This window comes from Micropterus dolomieu, linkage group LG15 (genome assembly GCF_021292245.1).
Source record: "Micropterus dolomieu isolate WLL.071019.BEF.003 ecotype Adirondacks linkage group LG15, ASM2129224v1, whole genome shotgun sequence".
NCBI classification, from domain to species: Eukaryota; Metazoa; Chordata; class Actinopteri; order Centrarchiformes; family Centrarchidae; genus Micropterus; species Micropterus dolomieu.
The window spans coordinates 16,566,399-16,593,615 of record NC_060164.1 but is presented as its reverse complement, the minus strand read 5'-3'; the positions used below and the strand labels follow the sequence as shown (position 1 = coordinate 16,593,615).

At 40.0% G+C, this 27,217-nt stretch overlaps 1 protein-coding gene and 1 long non-coding RNA gene across 7 annotated transcripts in view; one reads left to right on the top strand and one right to left on the bottom strand.

The window, feature by feature from the left end:
• The window catches only part of LOC123983872 (protocadherin-15-like), a 225,915-nt gene that overhangs the window by 18,884 nt on the left and 179,814 nt on the right, over window positions 1–27,217 (bottom strand). For all 4 annotated transcript variants that reach the window (XR_006828318.1, XM_046070298.1, XM_046070299.1 and 1 more), the window contains exons 25-30: window positions 20,118–20,227; window positions 17,320–17,460; window positions 8,812–8,939; window positions 4,794–5,009; window positions 3,323–3,411; window positions 1,643–1,819 (exon numbers count right to left, since the gene is read on the bottom strand). Coding sequence is in view for 3 of the 4 variants with exons in the window: in XM_046070298.1 (XP_045926254.1) it covers window positions 1,643–1,819; window positions 3,323–3,411; window positions 4,794–5,009; window positions 8,812–8,939; window positions 17,320–17,460; window positions 20,118–20,227 (861 nt within the window). In the remaining variant the exon portion in view is untranslated. The remainder of the gene's footprint in view (window positions 1–1,642; window positions 1,820–3,322; window positions 3,412–4,793; window positions 5,010–8,811; window positions 8,940–17,319; window positions 17,461–20,117; window positions 20,228–27,217) is intronic.
• On the top strand, window positions 221–25,745 carry LOC123983873. Of its 3 annotated transcripts, XR_006828321.1 has the most exons (5): window positions 221–318; window positions 6,467–6,552; window positions 22,924–23,034; window positions 23,615–23,709; window positions 25,229–25,745. It is a non-coding gene; the product is annotated as an uncharacterized LOC123983873 (long non-coding RNA). The 3 variants fall into 3 exon arrangements; XR_006828322.1 differs by lacking the exons at window positions 221–318; window positions 6,467–6,552 and adding an exon at window positions 13,459–13,503; XR_006828320.1 differs by lacking the exons at window positions 221–318; window positions 6,467–6,552 and having other exon boundaries at window positions 22,897–23,034.

Sequence of the window (27,217 nt, the reverse complement as noted above, 5' to 3'; positions counted from 1 at the left end):
ATAGGGCTGTGCGATATGAAGATATCTATCAATTGACAATAGAAAAACCTCTACTGTTCACAATTGTGCTCTATCGTTTATTTCATTGAGTCGCATATTCCACACTTTACCGTAATATTTTGGTGAGGGTGAAGTTAGTTTTACATTGGATTCACCATCTATCCAATGTCCAATGTAAAAGTAATGCCCAACTTTAAACTAACTTCACCGCATTCTTCTTCCACACAAGCCGGTGTTGCAGGGACAAAATTTGCATTGAAAACAATGGTCGAGCCACACAACACTGTCCAGCAGTGGCAGCCGCGATGTGTCAGTCAGGTAATGTTAAGTGACTTGCCCACGGACATACAGCTTACTTTCTAGTTTGTCAAGGCATGCTAATGTTGAGAGTCGCTGTCTGGAGCTGCTGTGCTGACTCTGGGACCATCTCATCCTCTCATGTTAGCTTTGCAGCAGCAAGTAGCCTTAGTTTGCTAATCCACAACCAACCTAACATTAGTTACATTACTTGCTGTGAGGTTGTTCACTGTATCATGCTATTTATCGTGGTGTTGGATTTCTGAAGAATCGCTTATCCCACCTTTATAATGCAGAGAAATGTCCCGAGTTACAGTTGGAAATGCCATTTCATTGAATTTACAATTTTTTTTTCTATTTCAGGATATGTATCGTTATTGGGATATGAAATGACCTTTATCGGGATATGAATTGCGTCATAACGCACAGCTCTACTGCTAAATGTCATTTGAGAGGAGCATTTACAAATGAGCCGAAATTGTCACAATATCGTTCCAAAGAGAAGGGCTGAGGTTTCTTAGGAGCCACGCACAAAAAGGAATTGGCAATAACCATGGATAAGGAGAAATAAAGACAGAAGATGGTGTCAGATAGCTCAGTGTAAGACAAGCAGGAGGGCAAATAGGTAGAGTGGGGGGACAACTTATATGGGGGTGTTTCCTATTGGTTGGCCACTCACATGCTCTGATTTTGCGCTGCCTTTTTAAGACTGGTGTCTGATTGGTTGGACAGAAGGGCTAAGTATTATGAGAAAAGTAAATACAAGATTGTCCTCAGCTAAGGCCAAGGTCTTTTTAATTCTGACAGGATGAAAAAGTGCCTCGCAAGCCCTTTTTTTCTGTGTTGCTTTAATAGCATGTGAGCATGGCCTCTCATTGGTCAAACAGGGGTTCAGCACACAGACGTCTTGTCTATCTCTATGTCCCCAAACAAAAGGAATGAAATGTATTACTGGTATATATCCAAGCTCTTGGAACAGCCTTTCAGGCACTGGCATAACAGGTTGATGAACTGACTGAAATGCTCCCTGCTTCACTGTGTCCTTCCCTAACTTCACCCAGCCCTTTTTCTCCCTTATATGTTCTCCTTTTCTATGACATATGACAGATTCGGTGCCCCTGCAGGATAATCAAAGTAAAGAAAGTGAAGGCAGTGAAAAAACTGAGACGTTGTAGAGGAAGAAGCCTAGGGGGGGGCCTGAGAAATGACACATTTGCTGACTCACTGTATGGACAGAGGGTAAAGAGAGACTGCGGGGAAAGCATGCAGCACAGCAGGGACATTAGGACATCAATTTAAAACAAATGGTGGACTGTACTTCTTGTAATAAAATTCCCCCACTCACTTGAATAGCTCCTTGGGCGAAATGGCCCTGTTCGTGAGCGGGTCAATGGCATACACCATCAGGTCCGACTTACTGTAGTCCTCTAGTTCAAAGCCATCGCCATGACGACGTGGCCCGATTGACTCTACAACCACCTTGGCACCTGGAATCTGGTCCTGTATGTGGCGCTCCAGGATGCTGCAATAACCACATTTCAAACTTGTATAAAAGAAAGCAATAAAGGTGTAAAATGCTAAAAAAGCAGTCAAGAATTATATACACCAAAATCCAGGTTCACAGCAGTTCAAAATATTTCTGGCACCTCTGTGCCCAAAGCAAAATGAGAGTCACCAATCTTAAGTACTCCTCTCTGGCAATGATTGTCCCATTGGGCAGCAGTTTGCTTCTCTACACTGGGCTCTTGGCAAAGCAAGGCTTTGATAATCCTCTTCAGGAAGGGAGAAATCCACACCTCAAATTACAGCCAATAAAGGAAAGCCTTGCTATCTGCCTTTGCCAAGGTGGATAAACAGTTTGAGTACTCAGGTGAAAGGGCCCAGGATCATCACCAGCACTGGGGAAAATCACAGACCTCTCAAATGACATAACTGCAAAGGGCTTAACATGACTAATGTGTGTGTTTATCAGCCAAATGACAATGTCACTTGTGTGGGAGAGGCACACCATGCTCTTGAAAAACAACTACTAACACTCATTTGCCTTTCAAAATGACTACTTAGACAAACACTGTACCCAAAAGATGTCATGAATCTCTAGTATTAAATTAATTTGGACAAGGAAAACAGACTCTAGAGGATAGACTCTATTGTTTCATTGGCCAATCCATGATCTTAATGGATTGGTCTGTGGTTATTGAAAAATCTAACTGCATAACTTTTATTATGCAATTAGTGTTTTTTTCAAATGTTGTTTGGCACAGCTAGATCATACACATCAGTCCATATTAAGGTCCCACCTTGAACCAAGTTCAAGTCATATCATTGTGGGCAAAGCACTGCCCAAAAAGATGCAATTAATTTTCCACTGTCAGTTCTTCCTGAAATCAATTAACAAAAAGAATAATAGAAGGCACATACTATAAAACTATATAGAAATATTCAAATGTATGTTTAATTATTTATAGGGACAATTCACAAAAATCAGTTTTCCAACAGTAGGATATTAAAATACTACAAAACTATTTAATAAGGGACAATTCACAGTGAATGCGTTGTTGCAATACATGTAAAATTGTCCCCTATTAGACAGGTTATTACTTTACTACTGACAATTTCTTTCCACGGGTCTTCTGCAGGACAGCCTCTATCTGCTCAAAAACAGACTAATAAGTGAGTCTGACGAAGGCTACTTTCACATGGGCAACACTCCTCCTTGTTTATAAAGCATGACTAGACATAGCTTTTGTACTTTTCTCAAACGGATGATCTTACTCTGCCCATACAGCCACAAAGTCTTTAACGAGCTTGCGTCTTGCATCTGCCAATGTGGTTGCACTTCTGAGAGTTTGTTGAAGTGATGAACTCTTGCTAGAGCACCGACCACTGAGCTGTCGTGTGCATGTGTGTGATTCCGTCCGTGTTTTCCGCATAGTGTTTCATTCATACTTTACAGCATTTTTTTGCCCGCCTAAAAACTTTGCACAGAACTATATACTGTATATCATGTTAAATTTTTTCTTACCTAATGAGCTGCTCCTTATGCTCTTCCACTAAAGTGGATGGGACAGTGGACACAACAACTTGCATGTCCAAAGCATTGACCACAGAAACCTGAGGGAGAGCAGGGTAGAAGGAAAAAGAGAAATAAAGAACAAAGAGGTAAAACAGAGCAGAACATAAAGATAAATAGTGATAAAGCCACTTAGTTACATGTGTCCTAGTGTTGGTTCGATTGACTCATTCAAATACTCCTTTAGGTGGACCAAATGAGACCCTCTAATTGCCTACTTGCGTTGGTGCCATGCAGCAAACTAAACAGGACCTAATTCTGATGCCACAGTTAAGTGCATAGGCAACAGCCTCTGTGCTCTGAAGCCAAATCTCCCATGCAGCTCCTGTGAAATTAGGTTTCCCCTTGAAAATTAACGAGCACCATGGTTAAGCACTCGCTGCTCTCTCATATCCAGGCAATGTCCCAGACCCTCCTTCTGTCTCGTTAGAGGCTTGTTAGCCAGACATATTTCACTGAGACGAAAAATAAGCCTGCCCACAGTCAGGAAAGATAAGCATTGAATTGGGGGCAAAGCTGAGCCCAATCACAGCGAGTGCGTGGAGAAATTATTGGGAAAAAGAAATTCACACTGAGCCTAAAGACACACAGACACATTGACACAAACATACGGACACACACAGACACAGACAGATGTGCATAATGTGTAAAGAGTTAATACACAAGGCTGAAAGAAAGAGCTTAATTGCCACATGTTGAGTGTCCTGTACCTGCTGTGAATAATTCAATAGACTGGAGGACATTAAGTGCTGAGTAAACACACAAAAAAATCATCATCATAGGCTCATTATGAACAAATTAGTGTCAAGAAACAGAGTAGAGGTTTCTCTAAAATGAATAAGTCAAATTTGCTCTCATATATATACAGTGTGTTCATGGCAGGCATATTTTGATATACTGACAGATTCATTATTATAACATGCCAACAATTCTACTTCATAAAACATGAATCTATAAAACAAATAATATGGTACTTAATATTCCAGAATGTAGCAGGAGTAGATGAAAAATCTGTGGAGCAGAGACCAAGCTATCCTGACTTTACTGACTCCTAAGTATGGGTCAAGCTCCAAAACACTAGAGCCGTTTCCAGTTTTTGTGCTAAGCTAACTGGCTGTAGCTTCATTTTCATAAAGATTCTCAAGAGTCATCCAGATCATAGCTATCTAAGGGTTAAAATCAAGGGAAACTGGACTTGGTTGAAGATACTTCAAGACGTTTTGCCTCTCACCCAAGAGGCTTCCTCAAGTATTTTTTTAGTTTTAGTCCAGTTGCCCTTGATTTTAACCCACCTTGGACTTCATATTTATAATATGGACATGAGGCTGATCTATCTATCCATCTATAAATTAAGTATAAATATACATTTATATTATTGATTATTACAAACATAAGTACACACTCTAAATGGCACCATACTCACCACCACGTCGGCTCTGCTGCTGAGACCTTTTCCATAGTTGTCGGTGGCAATAACTTCAAACTTGAAGTAGGACCTGCGCATGTTTCGAAACATGATGGCAGACTTGACGATACCTGTGAAGGTCTCAATGACAAAGCTGTCCTGGCCTTCTGGTGTGGGTGGGATAATAAGGCGGTAAGCCATCTTACTGTAATTTCCAGAGTCCTTATCGGTTGCCTATAACACACATGTCGCATACACATACAAAGTTAGATGGGAAAATGTGTTATACTCAAAACAATAAGAAAAAGAGACGAAACTAACATGGACTTTGTATTTTGAGATTTCAATGGGCCTGAGCCAGCATCCACCAACCCTTAATTGAGCTCTTGACCATGATGGTGTCTGTTTAGTTCCAAGCATATTGCACTTCTGGCAACTTCCCGATCAGTGATATCACAGGGGATATTTAGTCTTTGACAGTGGATGGAAAAACGCCTGCAGTGGCAGGAAATTGGGCAGGAAGAGCAATATGCTTGAAAGTCTAAACAGAAAACACTGCAGACAGGGTTTTCTTCGGTGTCATTTTTACCCTAAACACCCCCGTGGTGCATCAATCTTGCTGTTGCTTATAAAACAATTATTCTGCAGCGATATGACAAATCAAAATGATATAATTTTCTCATAACAACAGATCACCAGAGCTGCATGGTTATAGAACTGAAGGTTAGCATGTTTTCTTTCCGGGGGGCTGCATTTCCTTTCATGCATTCTTGGTTTGTTGCCATGGCGTTAGTTGCCTAATGATATAAAAACCATTGACAGGCAGCCATTATAACATTATGTTAAACTACAGCTGACTTGAGTGGGAACCACTGACAGTTTGGCACATCTTTTTATTAACAATTCATTGATCACAGCAAACTGACAAGAAAGAAAAGAGCTGCAGCTGGAGGCCCATAAGTGTCTACCTGAAGTGGTTTGTTTCACGCTGCTGCACCTTTACTCACTGTTACCCCTATAAAAAGCTAAAGAGAATGCAAGATTTCCTAACTTTAATTTTATTTTGTTTAATGCAAGTGATTTTTTTGACCTGTTGGAGGTAGCATTATCAAGCTCTTTGGTGCTGAGCAGGGCAGTGCACAGTGGGGTTTTAGAGCTTTTTTTGCTGAAAAATATGCTATAAAAGCGTTATGAGTGAACCAAAACTGTAACGTTGCCGGCTGGACAGCCAAACAATGAGCTGACACTCATCACAAAGCTCTGTAAAGCAGAGGGGAGCAGCAGAGTCAGGTGACAATTCTCTGTACATTTATCACTATGAGCAACGCCTCTCACATTTGACATTGTCATGTGATAAATTATTATTATAAAAATATCGATTAAAATTGCTTTAAATAAGGAAACCTATTAAATTTGAGCAATTACCTTTTAATATTTTCAAAAAATTTTGGACCAATGGTTATTACCATTTCAACAATAATAATTTCAGCATTAAAAAACATAATCCTCAAAAACAACATATAATTTATGAGGATCATAATCTGCATCTGCACTTTATGTCAATGTAGGCAAAAACACAGAGCACAAGTTCTGAATGGTCACTGAGCTCACACACAGACATCCATTTTCAGAGTGGTTGTCTGCAGCTAGTGACACTGATAAATAGGAATAATCTCTTTTTTTTTCTCCAGCTACAGTATTGGCAGAGGACAAGGAGGGGGAGCAAGGTCCCAATGAAAGGGCTGCATATATCAACAGAGTGAGATACCTTCATTGGGTAAGACATATTTACCAAACATATACACCAGCATTATTTATGTAGGGCAAACCTTAAAAAAAATTGTTATAGACACTGGGAGGAGGAAAACAGTCACTGAGTGAGGTTTGTTTGCAAGGGGGAAACGTATGGATCCCGCATTAAAAATCCTTTAGAACACCAAAATTATTTTTTAAGGCATCTTGTTGTTTTACAAAGCTTTCCCCTGTGCTTAAAATTAGGGGTCAAGCAGTCAAGAAGGGAGCTGAGAAAAAGTCATTTGGCTACCCATGAATCCAATTACTTACTGATTAAAAAAACAGGTGTCACAAGGAGCATGGTGTAATCAGGTAATCAGACTTTTCTTCTAAACAGCGTTGTTAATGAAATATTTTTGACTTAAGTTTTCCACTCCACTGAAATTAGACTTCAGCAGCAAACAAGGCATGGAAAGTTCATTTGCTTAAATGAAAATGAGACTTCTTATTTGACTATTTCTTGCTGAGAGTGAAATAGCAGAAGTGTCAGAATATGCCAAATGTTGACAATATTTCTAAGGATTATCTCCAGAGAAAGGGCCACTCGGCTTCATTACTAATTAAGTCAAGTACAAACGCTTCACACTAGCCATACTCCAAAGAAGCCTTGGCCCCAGGGAAATTATAGATAGCACTTGACCCATAATTCTACACTTTGGTGTCCATTCCAAGTTAAAGGAAAGACAGAAATGGGATTCCGAATTGGTCGGGTGGTAGGAGCCACAACACAGTGTTTAATCAATGCAACATCGGAGCCTACATGAAATGGGTACTGCATATTTAGAGGAGATGCGCGGTGAGCAGGGTTAATCAGCCATTGTTTTTAAAATAATCTCCAGTATTTATGATTCCAAAAGCTCTGCATTCCTTATCAAAAGCTACAATAACTTCCATCCCTGTTTCAGGTTTCAGTTTGTACATAATTAATTTATACATACTGTCTCTCACATACAGACACACCCACACATTAGCCATGCAAAGTGTATTTGTAACAATGGCTTAACTTCTTTTATCTAAGTGTAATGATGAGCTATGTAGTAATAATGTTCATAATCAAATTTTCTGCAGGTGTTATTATGTTTACATACATTTCTTTGATAGTTATCTGCTATAGTATTTGCATGTCTTCGCGTGCCGTAATCTGTCTTGTTAATATATGCTAACCCCATGATTAGAGTTGTTAAATGCAGTTGAACGTTGATGTCAGTCCTTGAGGAATGTTTCTGTGCCCTACAAAAACTTTTTTTTTTTAAAGTTCTAACATAAAGATTAAGGATAAGCTCATTCCCCGCAGTAAAAGCAACACTAGAGTTTAATTTGAGACCATCAATAGAATGAGTTTCTTCCCTGGCTACCCTGGTATTCATGTCTTTTTACTTTTATACAGCAACAAATTTCTTGCATATTTTGGTAACGAAGACATGGATGTCAGTGACTGCTCCCTCCTCTGTATCATTTGCTGGTCTTTGCTGATTTTCACATCTGCTGAAAGGTCTGAAATACTTTTTATTAATCTCCCTTGATGACCTTTGTACTTCTAAACTTGCCTGCTAGATATTACACCTACTTCTTTTCTAAAACATTCTCTAGACACCATTGGCCTGTATCCAGTGTACCCATTTTAATTTAAACTGGCTACAGTTCCTCCCAAACTAGTTTCATTTCACATCCAAAATATTTGAAAAGGTGGTAGTAAAACCCATAATATGTATCAGCCATATCTATTTATATATTTCCACTTCAGTGAATGACACTCAAGAAAATTACATATTGTACATTCACTTATAAATGGATTACTGTATGTCAGCTGAAGTGTTGACATTTAAGGCATTGCAGGTACTAGTTCTCAAGCCACAATCCTAACACCAAGTGCAAGTATACACCAACACCCACCCATGCATACAGAAAATAGACAAACAGTGAAGTACACAGGATGACAAAGTGAAACCTTGTCCAGCCATACTAGTAAACATACTAAGATTATGCCGCTCACTCTGATCCCACCTGCTTGTGGACAAGGTAGACAGTGGGGAGAGCAAAATTGAGGAAGAGATGAAGCAAGCAACAGGGGAGGAGACAAAACTGTGCTACAGAGAGCAAATCGGATGAATTCTCCCATCATGGCTGCAGGGTAAATGTTGAAGAAGCGGGAGTGAAATCAGGCATTTTAGTTTCAACCTGTTTCCATATATGCTGATGCAAAAACAAACAAATACAAAGACCAGTGCTCATGTTTTCTTACCACTATCTTCAGCACAGAACTGAAGATCTTGCTGTCCTCTGCAACGCCACCTATGTAGAGCTGCCTGGAGAAGACGGGAGGGTGGTCATTCTCATCTTGCACATCAATGAACACCTTGGCTGTGTTGGCTGCAAAAGGCAAATTACACCAGAATATAAATCCTGTGGAAGTATTTCCCATATAAATACAAATCTATGCATCTAGCACAGTATAAGACCTAACTGCACTTTTGAAAGTTGATGTGACACAAAAAAACAGCCTGTGACCTCAACGTACTAATGTATGTAGTGTATGATTAAGGCATCTGATAACCCACAAAATAAGAACTGGGACACACAAACCCAGAAACTAGTTGCCAAATAAACACATATGTGAAGTCATCCAAACTGGCATTGATCAAATGTTGCATAATTTAGCCTCAAAATCATCACGTCAATATAATGTTTTCATGGTCATCAGTTAGTTCACAACTTCAAAAGAGAGCTTGAAATCATTTTCCAGAATATTTTGCAAGTTAGTCATCACTGAAGACATCACGGCATGGGCCAATCCCAATCTCTAAACCCTGAACCCTCACAGACCGAGTTGACGTCACCTTGTAAGTGCTTGACTGTGAGAGACTGCAAGGGCCCAAAATGTATGGGACAACACTTTGTGACATATCACGTTACCTTGACGACACCAAAACATGTAATGTACAATTGTGGGTTTGGGAGTTTTTATTTTGTGATTTTTACATTCTTCATGGCCAAGGCACGGAACCCACTGCCTTACAGTGGAAGAAAGGTAATTTTCAAGTCAATTTACTTTTCAAAACGGCATCATACACTTCCATGTAAGCTTCTTTTTTTCTTGTAGTTGCTCCTTCCTTGTTTTTTTTGTTTTTTTTAAATGCCTCCGGCTTCCTCTGGCAACCTTGCGTTTAATGTAATGAACGCTATGCATACTGACGGACAGTTGTGAATAAAGGGTTCAAAATATCTGCGAGAGAGCTGCTGAATGCAGCTGAAGATTTGTGGAACACCCCTAAGCACTCGCAGATTTACTGGGATTGGGCCTCACAGTCTGTGAGTCTGTGAGTGTGGAGAGCGGGATTGAGCAGTCTGTTTTATTGAATACCACTGTCATAAAATAATACTTGTGTATTTTTTAATCATCTGAGGATAAATGGTTTGACCAATTTTGAAATGTATTATATTTTTAAATTGAGGAATCACATTCACTTAGCTTTTGAAATCTGACTGAAATTGGGATTTTGTGAGAATACTGACTGCAAACAGAAACACTATTTCCTTGGTTTCATTTTTACCAAACATAGACTGAGCGAGTTGAGGAAAACCCCTCTTCATTTAGTACACTTTGCACTGCTATTACTATTTGAAGTGGATTTGTAATTGCTTGCTAAAAAGAGAAACATATTGCATTAGTCCTTACACAACAATTTCGGATGAACCAATGTGAGAAGATATTTTACTAAAGCTGAAAACTTTGAGTCAATAATGAGGAGGTTAATTTTGTTTTGCTTACAGCAAATATTTTGAATCGAGAAAAACTGAGTCTGAAGTATGCTGATGACTTCTCTCTCAGTGCCCCCAATAAGTAGATCAGAAAAACAACTGAGCCAGTTTGCAGTCTGTTTACCAACCAATTAGTGATTACACTCACACTCTGAGTGAAATATGGCTCTGTGAAATAATAGAAACGATGATGAGATCTTGCCTTCTAAACCATTATCTTTAAGTGAGGTTTAGCTCGCATTATTTATTGTTGAGAAGTTTGTTCTCCCCACAGTTTGGTCCACGACAATACTATTAATAAAAGGCAAGGAAAGCAGTTTGCACATTATTGGGTATAATAACTTGAAGGCCATCCAATAATCAAGCAGTAAGAATTTCTCTGGAGTTAGAGAAATACTGTGAAAGAAATGGGGAATGGGGGCAGAAAATGTGGTATATTTATTATTAAATTTGCTGGTTAACTGGTCTTTTGAGGCTTTTGAAATATTCATCCTGTCACTTTCAAAAGAAAAACACACATATCCTGAGAATAAACATTTGTCCCTGTAATTTGTCACAGTTACACCTACAGTGTGCAAGGTACAGCATAAATATGTACAGCGCAAATTCCTTCCAACACTGCAGTTTAGTTAAAAATATGCAGTGTCAAGGACCATTTTTCTTCCAGTGGCATACAAAAATGTAAAGTCATGTGGCATTGGAGCTAAGGATGCACCAGGGGTATTGGATAAACAAAAACACAGCACATCAAATTACTGGCACAAAAGCTGTAGCGTGAGACACAGAAGGAGGACTCCAGGGGATGCGAAAGAGGTCTGCAGAGTTTCTTTGTTTGTAGAAAGTGGCTACATTCCATCCTCAGAGTATCAGGACATAAAAACATACATACAGTACACCCACTCCTCCTGAGACACTCAAAGATGCATGAAAGAAGCAGCTCCATTAAAAGGAGGAATTCTGCTAAGGCAGAGTAGGCTTGAGTGTGCATATGAGTGCATTATCATTTAGAATTCGTGTTTAATTAAATCTCGTCTTACTCTGGATTATTATATGTGTGCATGTGCATATGATTGTCAGTATGTACCTATGAGTGCATTTTGGCAATGTGCACAGGTCCTAACAGGGCTAAGATACATCCATCTGACAAATCAGTCCAGTAATGCTGTGATAATTGAAACTCAATATAGACTCATTGATGAGAAGAAAGATATTCCCTGTCTTGGAGCCCTGGTCAGCATTACAAGTGAAAAAAGAAATGGTTTCTTTACATTGCGCCAAAAGAGGATGGCAGCCTATAGATGCCAGGAAGGCTCACTCCTTTGTGTGAGAGAGTGCTTTACTTTACACAAGTGTGTCTGTGTGTGTGTGTGAGTGCCCGAATATTGTGTACTTGTAATTGCTGTCATTAGTATGTGAGATACAGACACTGCAAGAAGGACTGAGACTGGTATAGTAGGTCATTGATTATTCATTGGAAGCTCAAATGGATAGAGAGTGAGGTATGCACCCAACTTCTTGCTAGCACATCCATCATTTTACAAAATGTTTGTCGGTAAACTGTCCATAAACAAGCCTAATTATATTCCAACTGAAGCATGGCCATCAAAGAGTGCAGCCCGAGGTTCTCAGTATGCTTCAAAGAAAGTGCTTCTCAGGTGGTCAAACAGTGTCTCAAACCTCCTTTCTGACTGCGGGTGCGTCTGACAATTTATGTATGTTTCTGAAACTGCCAATCATCCCTGCTTTACGCAACAATTTTCCAGGTATGAGGAAGTTTGAACTTTTCTCTCAAGCTCTCTTTAAGTGCTTCAATCAGTTGTTGTTTGTACAGCTGAGTGCAACATCATGAATGCCTTTGAGGAGTAAAAATATGCGCCATTATCTCTATCTGTGCGATTCATTGCACCCCAACTACAAAGACAATGAATTTTTGGAGAGATCGGAGAGGCAATGGGATGCAGCCAGGAAGAGGCTTTGACAGCAAGCTTTTAGCCCCGCCTTCGAGTTTCTGGCTCTCTGTATGCTCAATCACACTGAGCCCTTAAGAATGGAAACACACAGGTGTTGCATTACTGAGCCTTTGCGATGATTAATGTTATGTCACCCAGTCTCGTTTTGGGGGCGGTCTGCCTAAATTAAAACAAATGGGCTATTTCTGTTCGTTGACTCTTGCAACAAATTTTGACACAAGTTTTCAAGGATTTATGATATTTTTGGACTGACATGCTTTGAAGATAGGGATGAAACATTTTAAGATGAACAAGGAAACCAATAAATAGAGTTTATAATAAGTCATTTTAATAAGCTTGATGCTGAATGGAGTGTGAAAATGAAAAACCAAATCAAAGGCAGCAGCAAAGGTGCCACCAATTATACAAATGGATCAGTGCAGTGAATAAAGACAGCTGTACACACTGTTAACCTTGTTTTGATCTAAATATGAAGCCTAATAGTAGGGATGGGATTGAAACCCAGATCTAAAAGGACCCGGTTACAAAATTTCTCAAAACCCGAAAATCAATAAGGTCCGAGCTTATTGATACTGCTATCGAGACTAGTGGGTCCTTTAATGTAACATTATGTCATGAGCATTAAATCTTATTTAACGCGATGGAAAAGAAAACTAATGTTATTTAGTGATGCCACAGACGCAGTATTAAACGGGCCCGGGACTGCTTATCATCAGGCTGAAGCCTCTGCTGCTCTCTGTCAGCTCCTACAGACTGGGATTTGTTTTGTAACTGTAGAATCGATCCGTACCTGTAAACGTTGGATTTTTCTGATATTCAGATTCATACACATTCAAAACTTTCCCACACAGCTACAAAACATTTTCACGAGTATACAACTTTTTCACACAGCTACAAAACATTTTCACAGGTACAAAACTTTTTCACACAGCTACAATACATTTGGGACTATATTTATTCCATAATTTATTACCTCAGTAAACACTTTCCTAATGAGCTTATCTTTTTCAATACAACACGATGTTCATTTAGTAAATTATGGTCCCATTTAGAGGAAAATAGACCATAAAGCAGAGTATACTTCGGGGCGGGATTACCATGGCGACCTGCCAATCAGGCTACAGTGACTTATACCCACGGCACTGTGTAAATCTAAGCAGCGCCACTGAAAAAGCTTATTAGGAGTTGGCTGTTCACTTTCCCTGGTGAGTACATTTAATTTTAAGCCTGTTTGCTAGACAAAATTATCATCCCGGTTAAAATGACAGTTAAGGTGAATTAACAGATGCACCTAGCTAAGCAAGCCAACTAGCTCCACAAACGGGTGTTAGCTCCACTGTCTCCGCTGGTTGCAAAAAAATCAGCATTGCGGTGCCCTATCGGCCAAACTCGAGGCTTCAAAGCGGCAGTCCACAAACAAAACGGTTGACGTCACGATGACTACGTCCACTTCGTATATAGTCTATGCTCCAAACTAACGTTACTCGAGTTGACGACAGCTACGCTCGTTACTTTAAGTACGTGCAATAAAACCTTTGTGAGTAAAAAGACAATACTTTATCAATATACCTGTCTGTAAGGTTAAACATGTAGAAAGGGTTAATTTAATCCTCTCTCTCCTCAGTCTGTCATCCTGAATGTTATATACAAGCACAGCGAATGTTAGCTTGTCAATTAGCCAAATGTTAAAAACAAGCTAGATAGAAAGCTGTCTGTCTGGAGCATAGACTGGTCTGTATTCTTAAAATTTCACACATTGTTCAAAACTCAGCTGTTGGCTAAGACAAACCAGCCGCTCCTCCTTCTACCAGGTGACGTTACCTGCAGGCAGTGAATAGCAGTGCAAGCAGATAGGAGGAGGAGGGACTGATATAGACATATGTCTGGGTTTTTATTCTTCTAAACGTCACTCACGATTGTGATGTCAGATATTGGGTTTATATATAGTGACTTCGCTGTTGTTAAACATTAATGTTGCTGCTCTAGAAACAACATTCAGCTGTATGTAAAATATTAAATTCTAATCCTATAATTCAGTGGTTCCCAACCGTTTTGCCTTGGCGCCCCCCTACTTTTATCTAAGAAAAGCCGAGCCCCCCCAACAGCTGATAAAACATGCACACAGAATATTATGTAATTACTTACTAATAGCGAACAAATGGAGTCAAATGACACCTCCATGGCTCTGTGTAAATCAATGTCAGCTCTTGGTTGGCCTTCACCAACAGTCTCCTGGTGTTTTGTTTCTTGGTATTGTTTAATACCAAGAAAAGGGGTTTATAAGGTGTAATATTTACAAAATAGCCTATAGGCCTACAGCTTGCACTAACTAGTGTTTTCAACATAGGCCTATACTTCTATACTTTACTTGGGCGGGCCGGACAGGTATAGTTGCACCTGCCAAAGTATATTTAGTAAACCCATTTAGCATTCTACAGAGAAACCGTGAGCGAGAGGTCATCTGGTATTACGTTAACGGACACGCAGGAAATGTTACATTACGGAGCGACATTGAACGCACCACTGCAGATGTCACTCACTAACGTTAAGTTTCAGTTTCGATCCACATGCGCCGCACTTGAAAACTGAATCACAGGTGAATTTATACAGGGAGAGAGAGAGGGAAAGAGGCGGAGCCAGCCGGCGTGTTTGCCGTGTGAGACCAGAGGTGCAGGCTATGTGTGTGTGAGTGTGGGGAGAAGAGCAGAGGAGCAGAGTCAAGTAAATAAACACTAAACTATAAGGTGGAAAATGAAATACACTGCTCAAAAAAATTAAGCGAACACTTAAACAACACAATGTAACTCCAAGTCAATCACACTCCTGTGAAATCAAACTGTCCACTTAGGAAGCAACACTGATTGACAATCAATTTCACATGCTGTTGTGCAAATGGCATAGACAACAGGTGGAAATTACAGGCAATTAGCAAGACACCCCCAATAAAGGAGTGGTTCTGCAGGTGGTGACCACAGACCACTTCTCAGTTCCTATGCTTCCTGGCTGATGTTTAGGTCACTTTTGAATGCTGGCGGTAATTTCACTCTAGTCGTAGCATTAGTCTACAACCCACAAAAGTGGCTCAGGTAGTGCAGCTCATCCAGGATGGCACATCAATGCGAACTGTGGCAAGAAGGTTTGCTGTGTCTGTCAGCGTAGTGTCCAGAGCATGGAGGCGCTACCAGGAGACAGGACAGTACATCAGGAGATGTGGAGGAGGCCGTAGGAGGGCAACAACCCAGCAGCAGGACCGCTACCTCTGCCTTTGTGCACGGAGGAGCAGGAGGAGCACTGCCAGAGCCCTGCAAAATGACCTCCAGCAGGCCACAAATGTGCATGTGTCTGCTCAAACGGTCAGAGACAGACTCCATGAGAGCCCGACATCCACAGGTGGGGGGTTGTGCTTACAGCCCAACACTGTGCAGGACGTTTGGCATTTGCCAGAGAACACCAAGATTGGCAAATTCGCCGCTGGTGCCCTGTGCTCTTCACAGATGAAAGCAGGTTCACACTGAGCACATGTGACAGACGTGACAGAGTCTGGAGACGCCGTGGAGAAAGTTCTGCTGCCTGCAACATCCTCCAGTATGACCGGTTTGGCGGTGGGTCAGTAATGGTGTGGGGTGGCATTTCTTTTGGGGGCCGCACAGCCCTCCATGTGCTCGCCAGAGGTAGCCTGACTGCCATTAGGTACCGAGATCCCTCAGGAGACCATCCGCCACCTCATCAGGAGCATGCCCAGGCGTTGTAGGGAGGTCATACAGGCACGTGGAGGCCACACACACTACTGAGCCTCATTTTGACTTGTTTAAAGGACATTACATCAAAGTTGGATCGGCCTGTAGTGTGGTTTTCAACTTTGATTTTGAGTGTGACTCCAAATCCAGACCTCCATGGGTTGATAAATTTGATTTCCATTGATAATTTTTGTGTGATTTTGTTGTCAGCACACTCAACTATGTAAAGAAAGGAGTATTTAATGAGATTATTTCATTCATTCAGATCTAGGATGTGTTATTTTAGTGTTCCCTTTATTTTTTTGAGCAGTTTACAATAACCTACTGTTAATACAAATAGCCTACAATATACACCGCTACCGAGCCCACCCCCCACCAGCTGCCGCCGCCACAGTTGCACTTGAGTGTCTTTATGAGAGCTCAACAGTCCAATGAGCGGAAAATGTAAACAGACTTTTGTATAAATTATCTAGTGTGCTATCACAATTTTTTTTTGACAACCTCAAAACAGATAAAGCATTGGGAACCCCTGTGATCTCTGGCGCCCCCCTCAGGGGACCCCGGGTTGAGAACCGCTGCTATAATTCATTTAGCACAAACAAGCAGTTAATATGCACACTTCAATATTTGTTTATTTATCGCAAGTTATATGTCATCTCAATATATAACAGATAACAATGTTATTGCGCATTGAATATTTTCCTCATACTGTGCAAGGGGTATTGATAAAGAATCGGATTGTTAAGCAGTCTCAATAAGGGTATCAATATCAATAAAAAATAATGATCCCCATCCCTACCTAACAGTGTAGGTAGCACAAATAGATTTCATATGTAAAGGGTGTATAATAATACTGTAATAAACGAGGATCATGAAGCTTCTTTATTAGACTGTACTTTTAACATTTTAAAAGCACATCTGATGTTGCTGGTGCATGCCTATGAGGCACCAGTGAGAGAGCATGTTTCCCATTTCTGTGACATTTTTCTTCAGCATGGCTCTTGTGAGGCAGAATTAAGCATGTAATAATCCACACATACGTACAAAAATATAATACAAAATAGCTCTACATACTTGCGGCAACTGTGAAAATAAATATGAAAGGTATAAATAGGCTGCGATACAATTTATACAAGTGTATTTAATCATAATCTGTCACAGTGAGGGATTATGATTACATATAAATGCAACACCTGGAATCATATGAAACAGAATTTCATCCCCGATTTCCTACAACACAACTCACCCTCCACATTCAGTCATTTATTATCTGCTCTTTCTTACTTTTAGAAGGCACACGCAGGTTGGACATGACAACTTCCATAGAGTCCGCCTGGACCCGGAGGACATAGGTGGTCACGTTTTCATAATCCAGAGGTTTAGCTGTGAAGATGACACCTGTCCTGTTGTTCACCTTAAAATGATCTGGAACCAAACACAGCAAATGAAAAAGTGGAAAAAGAACTGTAACAGAATGGATGGCAGATTGATGATGATTAGCTGCATAGTTTACACATCTCTACGTCAATACAATTCCACTCTGCAGGTATAACAACTGAATTCATATGCACGGCTTCACAGGCACTTTTCTCTTCATGGTCAATTAGTTCTTCAGTGTAGACCTTAATAGAGCCTTTTTGAACAACTTTCATACACAGAGCCTCCAACAATCTCGAGTTCACTTATTGGCAGTTTTCACACATGTGCTATAGAAAAATTTACAATATGTAGTGAGTGGCAGCACTGGATGAATAAAATAGCTATTGTTGGACAATAAGGAAATCCCTTAAATCCCTGATAAAAGAAATATTGCAGAAATACATCTGCCTTTTTCCCCCTTTTAATGTCATGGACAGATCCTAACTCCTCTGTGGTTACGTAAAAAGGTCAGGCTTCAGAATGCATTTGTTTTTGCTTTTGCTGAGAATATTATTGCTAAGGACATGGAGGTAGATTTATAGAACTCTTATTAGGTTTTGAGCCTGCAATTTTCAGGAGTGTATCTATGGAAAAGTGACTCTAGCTCCGGTTTCCATATGACACAGGCATAGATCACCGCAGGAGCGCTTGAGGTGCATGTGGGGAAGCGGTTACTGACTGACATCTTCCTTATACACTTTTCGCTCTCTCCAGCTTACAGGTACATCTCCTACTTTTGGCTTCAACACATGAGCTAACCTCACACCTGTCTGGTGTACTCTCTCCCTGGGTGTAATTATGCTCTTCAGACTTTGCCAACGAGTCAGAGAAGCATTTTAAAGCTGCAAGTATCTCAAAATTGTCTTCTCTACTTCTAGAAAAAGACAGGACAAACAGTGGCTGTGGCTATGGTGTGCATCCCACAATTTTCAAAATAATGTGAGTTTTTTTTAGGAATGGGTATTGCTACTCGATACCTTTATGGTATCGAATGAAACAGCCCAGTATCGAGTAGAATTGAAACGTCTCCAGTCAAACGAGTACTTCAAACGATACTTTTTGTAAACAGATCGCTGCAAAAAATGACTTTTTGTATGGTTTTGCTTGCATCCAAACATGCAAGCAACACACCACTCCCCTTCACCCCCAGACAAAGCAGTCTCTTCCGACTTTTTAACTAATATCATTTTCAACAGCAGCAAGGAGTATGGTTTTTACAAAGCATATAGCCTAGGCCTAACGTTTCTTAACGCCACCGGCTGAAAAAAATAAATAAAGCAAGTAAATCCCGACTTTTAAACAGCTGAATTTCTGCACATGTAGCCTGTTTATGAGAGCAGTCTTCAGTAGTTACAAAACTTTACGTTAACGCCACTCTCTCCCGACAAGCCCAAGCATCAGTGACAGTAGCTGCTGAAGTTTCTTTCTATAAGTTTCACATTGCTGTGCTACTTTAGCAGATGCTTCAATAAATCAGATGTAGAAATGTTCGCGGTTGAAAGCATTTTGCTGGTTTACACTAGACAACGTTCTTGCATCTGTGACACAATAATGGCAGTAGCTACTTACAGCTGTGGAAAGAACGCCTCTCTCCCTCGTTCTACTTTCTTCCTTCAGTTTTGGCTGTCAGCAGACGTGAACAACAAAATCAGGTGCCGCTGACCTACCGCACAGTCGTGGATTCATGTCAAGGATGGTGCGTTCAGTAACGAGTAACACAGCGTTACTTGCCTTAGTAACTGTAATAACATTACTGTTTTAGAAAAGTAATTAGTTACACTACTTAGTTACTGGGAAAAGTAATTTTATTCCAGTAACACATTGCTGCCCAACACTGTTTGTCACTGATCGATCAGCTGAATTTAGACACTGGCTACAGCTGCAGCTGCTTCAAGTGTAGCTGGTTTGATCGGCTGGACGTGCAGCCTCTGTTTTTTCCTCTGTTTGTGAGTCTTTAGCGTAGTTAAGTGACTTGTTGTTGTGACTCCTTACTCGTTTTGTACTTATTACTGTCATCTTTTTGGAGGTTTGCGACTCATCAATAAAGGAAAAAGCACTCACGGAGATCTTTCAATTCAGTTTATTGATCAAAAGTTAAATCAATTTTCCGTTGTTTACTTCCAACACACGCATCAAAGAATTGCCTTAAATTCGTTTCCCACAACTTATTTGGTCACTAAACTATTTCACTCCTCCTCTCTCATTCAAATATTAAAAAAATTGCAAGCTGTAGTCTTTCCCCATATAGTACTACCTGTGAGGATGAACTAATTAGGAGGAGGATGTGTTACAATTTCCCAGTACTTTTATGAAACAATTATTTGAAACAAGAAAAAAATAAAATAGATAACTACTATGGGTTCAACAGGTGGCATTTTATGCAAGGTATTGAATGAAGTACTCAATTGGTATTGGTATCACTTTAAGGGTACTGATTTTGGTACTGGTATCGTAAAATTTTAAACGATACCCAAACCTAGGTTTTTTGCAGGAGTATTTTCAAATCTGACTACGCCTATAACGTTTTGCACTTTTCTTTTCTGTGGAGGAAATCTGTTTTTTCGACAAGTGCACTTGCCAGAGAAAAGGCTTTGTAGAAGTTTGACACACTGGCACAAAAGTAGACTTAACTCACTGTATGGTATACAATCTGTTGCACATACCTAGTTCATTTCCTGCCACAATGGAGTAGAAGATAGTTTGATCCATAGCAGCAGCAAGAATAGTCCCCACTGGGGTGCCAAATGGAGCCAGCTCACTAACTGGAGGAAACCTGGAAAGACAAAGAACACAAATTATAAAAAAAACAGTATTAAGACGTGAGGTACCAACAAAGGCGCCTGACATAGTGGCAGATATTTCAATATCTACCTACAGTATAAGGAAAGAAAAACCTTAGGAATAAATTCAATGTCGGGTTTGATTTCAATGATTGAATCATTTAATCACTTAATACATGAAAATGGTTACAGAGTAGGTAATGATTACTGAGACTGTGTAAATGTTTGGTAAGTCATTTAAACATTTTAATGATAATTTATAATCTTGGAAAGAAGTATCTGCCACAGACACAGCTCTTGCTCAGCAGTGAGGTTTAGTGGTGTATACATGTATTTCTTTTTACAGTTTTTTCCTCCTTGTTTGCACCGGTGCATCAATCATCGTACTTTCTGCCTTTGTGGCTACTTATATGCAGAGGAACTGAACTGTATCATATATATTCACTGTACATATTCTTAAGTGTTTCCGTTATGGGTGTGCTGTTGTAATGGTTTCTGGTGCCTGTGTTTGTTTTTTCTCTCTTTCTTTTTACACTGGAACTGAGCTACCATGCTGTACTATAACAATTAACACCAACACTGTTGCGCCGCAATCATCTATCTATCTATCTATCTATAGAATTCTCTGTTTGGGTGAGATGTGTTATCAACAATTGCTGAATGTACATTTTTCTGCTTTGAAACCCTTATTGTTCCACTGATTTGATTTCTTTTTTCGCTTCTTCCAGAAGTTTTACCGTTCACTTTAACTTCCCTCAAGTTTCAAGATAACAATACAGCACAACATTTTCTCCCTTGTAAATGAATAAGTAGACAATTTCCCTCTAAGGGAGCACATTGTAGTTTGGGAAAAATGACTTAAATAATAAATAAATAAATAAATATTCTACAACAGCTTGGACTGATGCCAAATCTTCCCACATATCCAATAATAATTTAGTAGTAAGGATAAGAACACTCAAAAGACGCCTACGGGTTAGGTGTATCAGCACCAATAACGCTGGCTTTGTATCTGCGTTATTGGTGCATGTAATAACGCATGTTATTGACCTCTGGGAGGTCTTGAAAACAGCTGACTGGGAGTAGAAAACGGGGCGGTCCCTTATTATGGAATAATTAGATCTTTCAGCTTCCTAACAGTGCGGGTGTTTTTTTTACCAAGAGGAGTTGCTGGGGTAAAGCATGTTTGGGCTGCTCTGCTGGTCCTGTTACCACATAAACTCTGACCCCTGCTCTCAAAGTAGAACAGCAAGGAAAATAATCATGAATGCAGATTTTTTATTGTTATGGTATGTGAATCTACTTGCTCATTTATTCATACATTCATCAAACTCTTTGAATATGCGGCTCTTTGAGCAAGTTTAAGCAAATACCTTTTGACCCAAACTGCCAGACTGTGTTATTATCAGATATAAAAATCAGACCCAAACAAAGGATTTGATAGCAAATGCAACACAAATTGTTCTGTGAACATATTTGAGTGTTTTTCCCTGATAAGTGAGACTTTGTAACAGTTAATGATTATGCTTGACTATCAGGCATACAAGTGGGTAATCATATCCAGCAGATATGATTGTCACCGCTCTCCACAGAAATTACAGCTGCCATAAATAGCAGGGAACCCTCTCTAGACGATGTGTCGGTGAGGGCTGATTTAAGCTGATAATATCATCTCACGGTGACACCCTCTTGTGATACTGCGACTGCTTTCTCACTTATTCTCTCATCTCTACATACGAGGAGTGTGTTTATGCGTTTGGGCATGCATGGTGCCTTCTTTTGCAGTTTTCATTACAGGTTTGACTATTATTCTGTGACAACTTTGTGGGAGTGATACACCATAATCAGTCAGATGATATTATACAGTCAATGTCAGTGTTGGAGGGTATTTTGGGGAGTAGACACTATCTTGGCAGTCTGAGTTATAAACATGGACTGGAAACACTTAAACGCCTTCAGTCCATGTTTATCCATTGCTTTCTTCTCTCTAGTCTTTGCTGACCCCTCAGTTCCAACAAATCTTACTATTAGAACGAAAACACGTTCAGCCTAAGTTCCCTGTCTGGGTTTATAGTTATTTTATAAACGAGCTCTCCCTTGTACGATTGCAGTTGTGAGAGGTTCCATAAAGGAAGAACCAATTTCCCAGGGTGACGATTAAGAGTAGGAAGAACTTAATCCACACAGCAAGAGCGAAGTGTACTTGCTGAAAGGATTCACAGGTGTTGACATAATAATTTACACTGTCTTTGCTGCTCAGTGGAGTAAAACAACACACTCTTCAAACTTTTTCGACAGTTGGCAGTCACTATAGAATATGTGTTTACTTCTCTCAAAGTTTCAGAGGCAAACAAAGGTGCAAACTACATCCTTGAAGGACACTGAGTAAAAAAGTCTCTGCAGGCAAACAATTCCCAAGGATATCTCAGGTTAAGAATAATTCTGGAAAATGCTACCCATTCTCAGAGGATGAAATAGCATGCCATCCTGAGAGATAATATTGTTAAGTGTATGCTGCATTGAAATAATTGAACTGCATGTGCTCACAAGCCTTTCACGAAAAATACAATGGTGTTATTGACACATGATTAATGTGTTGTTAGGATAATACTAAATGACTTCTGTTCAGTTTCCCTCTAGGAGTACTGTTGGGCTGTCACTGAATAATTGCTGTCTCTGTGGCATCCAGGAGCACGAAGCCACATCATGCTCCACAGTGATGGGAACCAATTCATTAATGTGGCTTTCACATAAGTAGATTACCTGTTTGGCTCGGGAACAGGATGACAAAAATACAGAGGTAAGCCCTCGAACAGCGTGAGCACTGTGAGGTGCAGCACAGCTCGACATGTAATTCTAAATCAGTCACATAAATGTACCATTCATCGGAACCATCTCACGATGGTTGTCACTAAATGCATGCGCCTTCACTTTTAATACCCTTTTCAGCAATCTAATGTCTGTTCTGGAGATTAACAGCCCAGAAGTGGGGATGTCATTGGCCAGATGAGACTGTTTTCAACACACAGTTACAACTCTCTTACTGCTAAGTGGCTGGGGTAGAGACTAATACAAGTTTTACACACAGACCCTGTTTATGATACATGTTATTGAACACAGATTCAACTGGTGTTTTGACTATTCAAACCAGACTGATGGTCAATGATGTGAAAAGTCTGGTATAATTTTTTGGATATCTGTTTTTTATTTGGTCAATGTATGAAACAGTTATGCAAAAAAATCATCTTTGTCAACCCTATTGTTACTTGTGTTAAATGTGTCCACTGTTTAATGTGAAAGCAAGGTTGTATCAGCCTCATTTGTAGCATTTGAGGCCTGAGTTTGAGGCTGTGTTTTCTGCTCATTCATGGTTACTGCAGCTAGAAAAACAAATTTTGGCATCAGCGTGGAGCCTGAGAGAAGCCGAGGTGGAAGTAAGCACCAGCCACCCCAGCTGAGAGACCCTCCAATCAAGGTAAAATACCCCCAAAATGCTTCTTTTTGAGCCTTGCTGTGTTGTTAGTGACACAATCACTACCAGACCACACATAAATTGTGACATAAGCCACTGAAGCCCCAAATTCATCTAGCAAAAGGCAATGGCACTCAAGCAAGATCTCTTTTATATTATTATCCTAAACCTACTTACTTCCAAGTAGCATAATCAATGCTTCTAAAATGCTATATAAGGTGACTTGTTCCACTCCATTTGTGGGCAAACTTAATTTACTAAAAACATCACAGCGTGGAGCTTCGTGTTCTGCTGTCGGAAATCAGCAGACGAACACTTGAATAGAATAGAAGATTTATAACAGAAAGTAGAATTAACATAAAATTAGATGCTAAAAATGCTTTCTTAAGCAAAGTGGTCCATGATGGGGCCGCTTTGTGTGGGACAGTCCAGAAATTGGATGACAAAAAATTATACAATAATGTTAGACTGCTGTGTGTTAAATAGGATGTTCCCCTAGACAGGCTGTAAACCTGAGGTCTCTGTCGGAGTGATCATTTTCCTACCAGTCACTGAACTGTGGTTGCCATGCCAAAATATGCCAACAAAGAAAATCAAACAATAAAAGTGGTAGTTTATTTTAGTTTATTTTTGTAACAACTTAAAACTCCAAATTCATGCGGATTAAGTCATCCAAATGTCAAACAAGTGTTTTTCCCTTGTGAAAAAAGGCAGACTATTTGAACATCGCTCGTACGACATGTCTGGACCATACAGGAAATTCTGAATATAAGAAAACTGGTAAATGTGACAAATCCTCTTAACTCACTCATCTGACCTTAAACACACAAATCTGTTTGTACAAGCAGTTATAGTGTGACTTTCTGCACAGATCCTGGGCATTTCCCAAATATTGCAAAACAGTGTTTTCTTGGATCATTCAGTTTTTGGTGGTTGCAGCTTCGGTAAAACTGTGGTCTGGAGCAGGATAACCTGTGCCGGCCCACTCATAGGTTTTCATCAGTTTGTTCTTTGAGTGTGAGTGGGGTGTGAAAATCTGTGTGGAGGTAGTACAGGCTGCATGGTGTGATTGCCAGGAAGAGGCAGAACTGACATGTTATCACTTTCCTACAAAGTGGCTCTGCCTGAGGGTTGTAAGCTGTTGAGAAATGCCAAGGGGGGTGTGAAGGTGTATGAAGTGTGCAGATTAATATAAAGGTGTATCCACATGTAGACAGAAATGATGACAGAAATGTTAGTTACAATAGATACTGATAGGTAGGTAGATAAAAGGGCAGACAGAATGAAAAATAGATCATCTAAACAGCTACTTGAGCTAAAGCACTCTAATAAAATCCGATAATTAGGTGGGGGAAGTTATGTGATTGCTGATACACTGAGACCTGAAGACACAAGAGAAGGTAAATAAGTTGTGTATTCAAGAGGCAAGTAGTAGGCAAATTCAAAGAGTCAATTATGCATAATGCAATACCATGTACTACGGAGTAGAGCCATAACCACTTTTTATTCCTTTCATATTCAGATGAGGAAAATCCCATCCAGAGAGAGAGAGATAAAGAGAAGGGGAAGATGCTGACATGTCTACAGGCAACAGCAGAGAGTCCTGGTGTCAACATGAGAGAGGGAGAATGGAACGCCACTGAGAAGCGCGGGCGGCACACAGGTGTCAGCGAACACTTCCGCCCCAGGGCCAATGGCGGAGTGATGCTTACGAGACAAGGCAGAGGCGTATAAACCTCGTCACGCGCCACAGGGGCCGCTGTTACAGTGTCGACACTCTCTCTACCTTGCCTTCCTTCTTTCTTCATACATTGCCTCACAGAGTGGCAGTGGACACGCAGGGAGATACAATTTGTGGCATCACTGGGTGCAAGTCTCTGCTAAAGAGTCTTCTGATGGATGTGTAGATGTGTTCCTTTCATATTCAGATGGAAGGTCTTGAACAACAACAAAAGCAGACAAGAGTCATTTGACTGTAATGCTCACTAGCAATCATCATAGTGTGTGTGAATACCCATAAATATGTACTTGTAAATGTGTTCCAGCACATTTCTGCCCGACTACGACACTACGTATTTTGTTCAGCAATTATGAATCAGCCTAATTCGACGACTGTTGAGGTGGATATGTGCTTGAGAGTTTGTTAGTTAGCTGTTATGTCACCCTGGTGTTAACTTGTTTGTTCCTGCCTGGAAGCAAATCTGGAGAGTGACAAACAGAGACGCCTCTGACTTGAACTAAAATACACATAGGGAACGCATTTCAGCTTCTCCTCGAATGTAAGCAGACAAAAAGGAAAAACACTGTGGTGAATCCAGAGCTTATGTTCTCTATTAAGACCACGGTTCTAAGTGATTTTGACAGCAAAGGCATGTCAGCTCAGTTACACAGGAAATAGCATTTTAACCTGAATCTTAGTATAGGTTTTCAAATTTCATTACCGTTTAACATTCAAAATGAATAACTGAATAATTAAGTATGGTATTTAATCATGGCATCCCAGTCCCAGATGTTGGAAACTGTAGCCAGTACCTGGCTTGGAATATTACAATACCTATGAATACTGTATCTTGTGTGTCAATAGTTTCAAAGAGGCAAATCTGCTTTTTGAGAAAATTACAAATATTCCTTTAATTTACAATACTGTGCAAAAGTTGTGGGAAGCGAAAAAGGTGTGAGAAAAAATGCTGTAAAGTAAGAATGCTTTCAAAAATAAACATGTTAATAGATCATACTCATCAATTAACAAAATGCAAAGTTAGTGAACAGAAGAAAAATCTAAATCAAATCAGTAGCTAATGTGACCACATTATGTCTTTGTCAAAACAGAATCAATTCTTCTAGGTATACTTTTGCACAGTCCTGTATGTATTTTCCTTTTTCAGACATAGCAGTCCATTGAAAGCAAAGTTCATACTGAGATAAAGAGTGCCCCCCCCTTAATATAAGGTTATTTTAGAGTTTCAGCTGTAGAGTGTTATGGACTGAAGGGTGAACTGTAAAGATTATGTTTGGCAAGACCAAAAAGTGACGGAGAAGTAGAGTGGAAAAGGTAAACAAGAAACAGATAAAAAGAGGTAGAATGAGATCCTGAAAGCACTCAAGACATTCAGATGGTTTATGAAAATAGTACAAGGTCAGACAGCCAGGGTATTACAAAGCTATTTCATTTGGCAAGAGTCAACTCTCTACCTGCAATATAGGATAAATTACTCCCATTGTCAAACCCCCCCCCCCCCCAAACTGTGAACAGGGGCACAGCAGCACAGTGGCACTGCAGTAATGTTGCCTGTCAGAAAGTACAGATTAAATTGCATTAACACTTAATAAAGGATGCAGGAGCACACATCCTCTACATAAGCTTTGTGATCTGTACAGTGTAAAGTGAACATGAACTTATCAGAGTGCAGGGCAAGTCTTGTATGTGTGAGGCTATTTTCAACCAAAACATAACAGATGTAGTGTAACAGATGTATTGTGGTGGTGGCAGAAATCTAAAGGCAGATTTCTC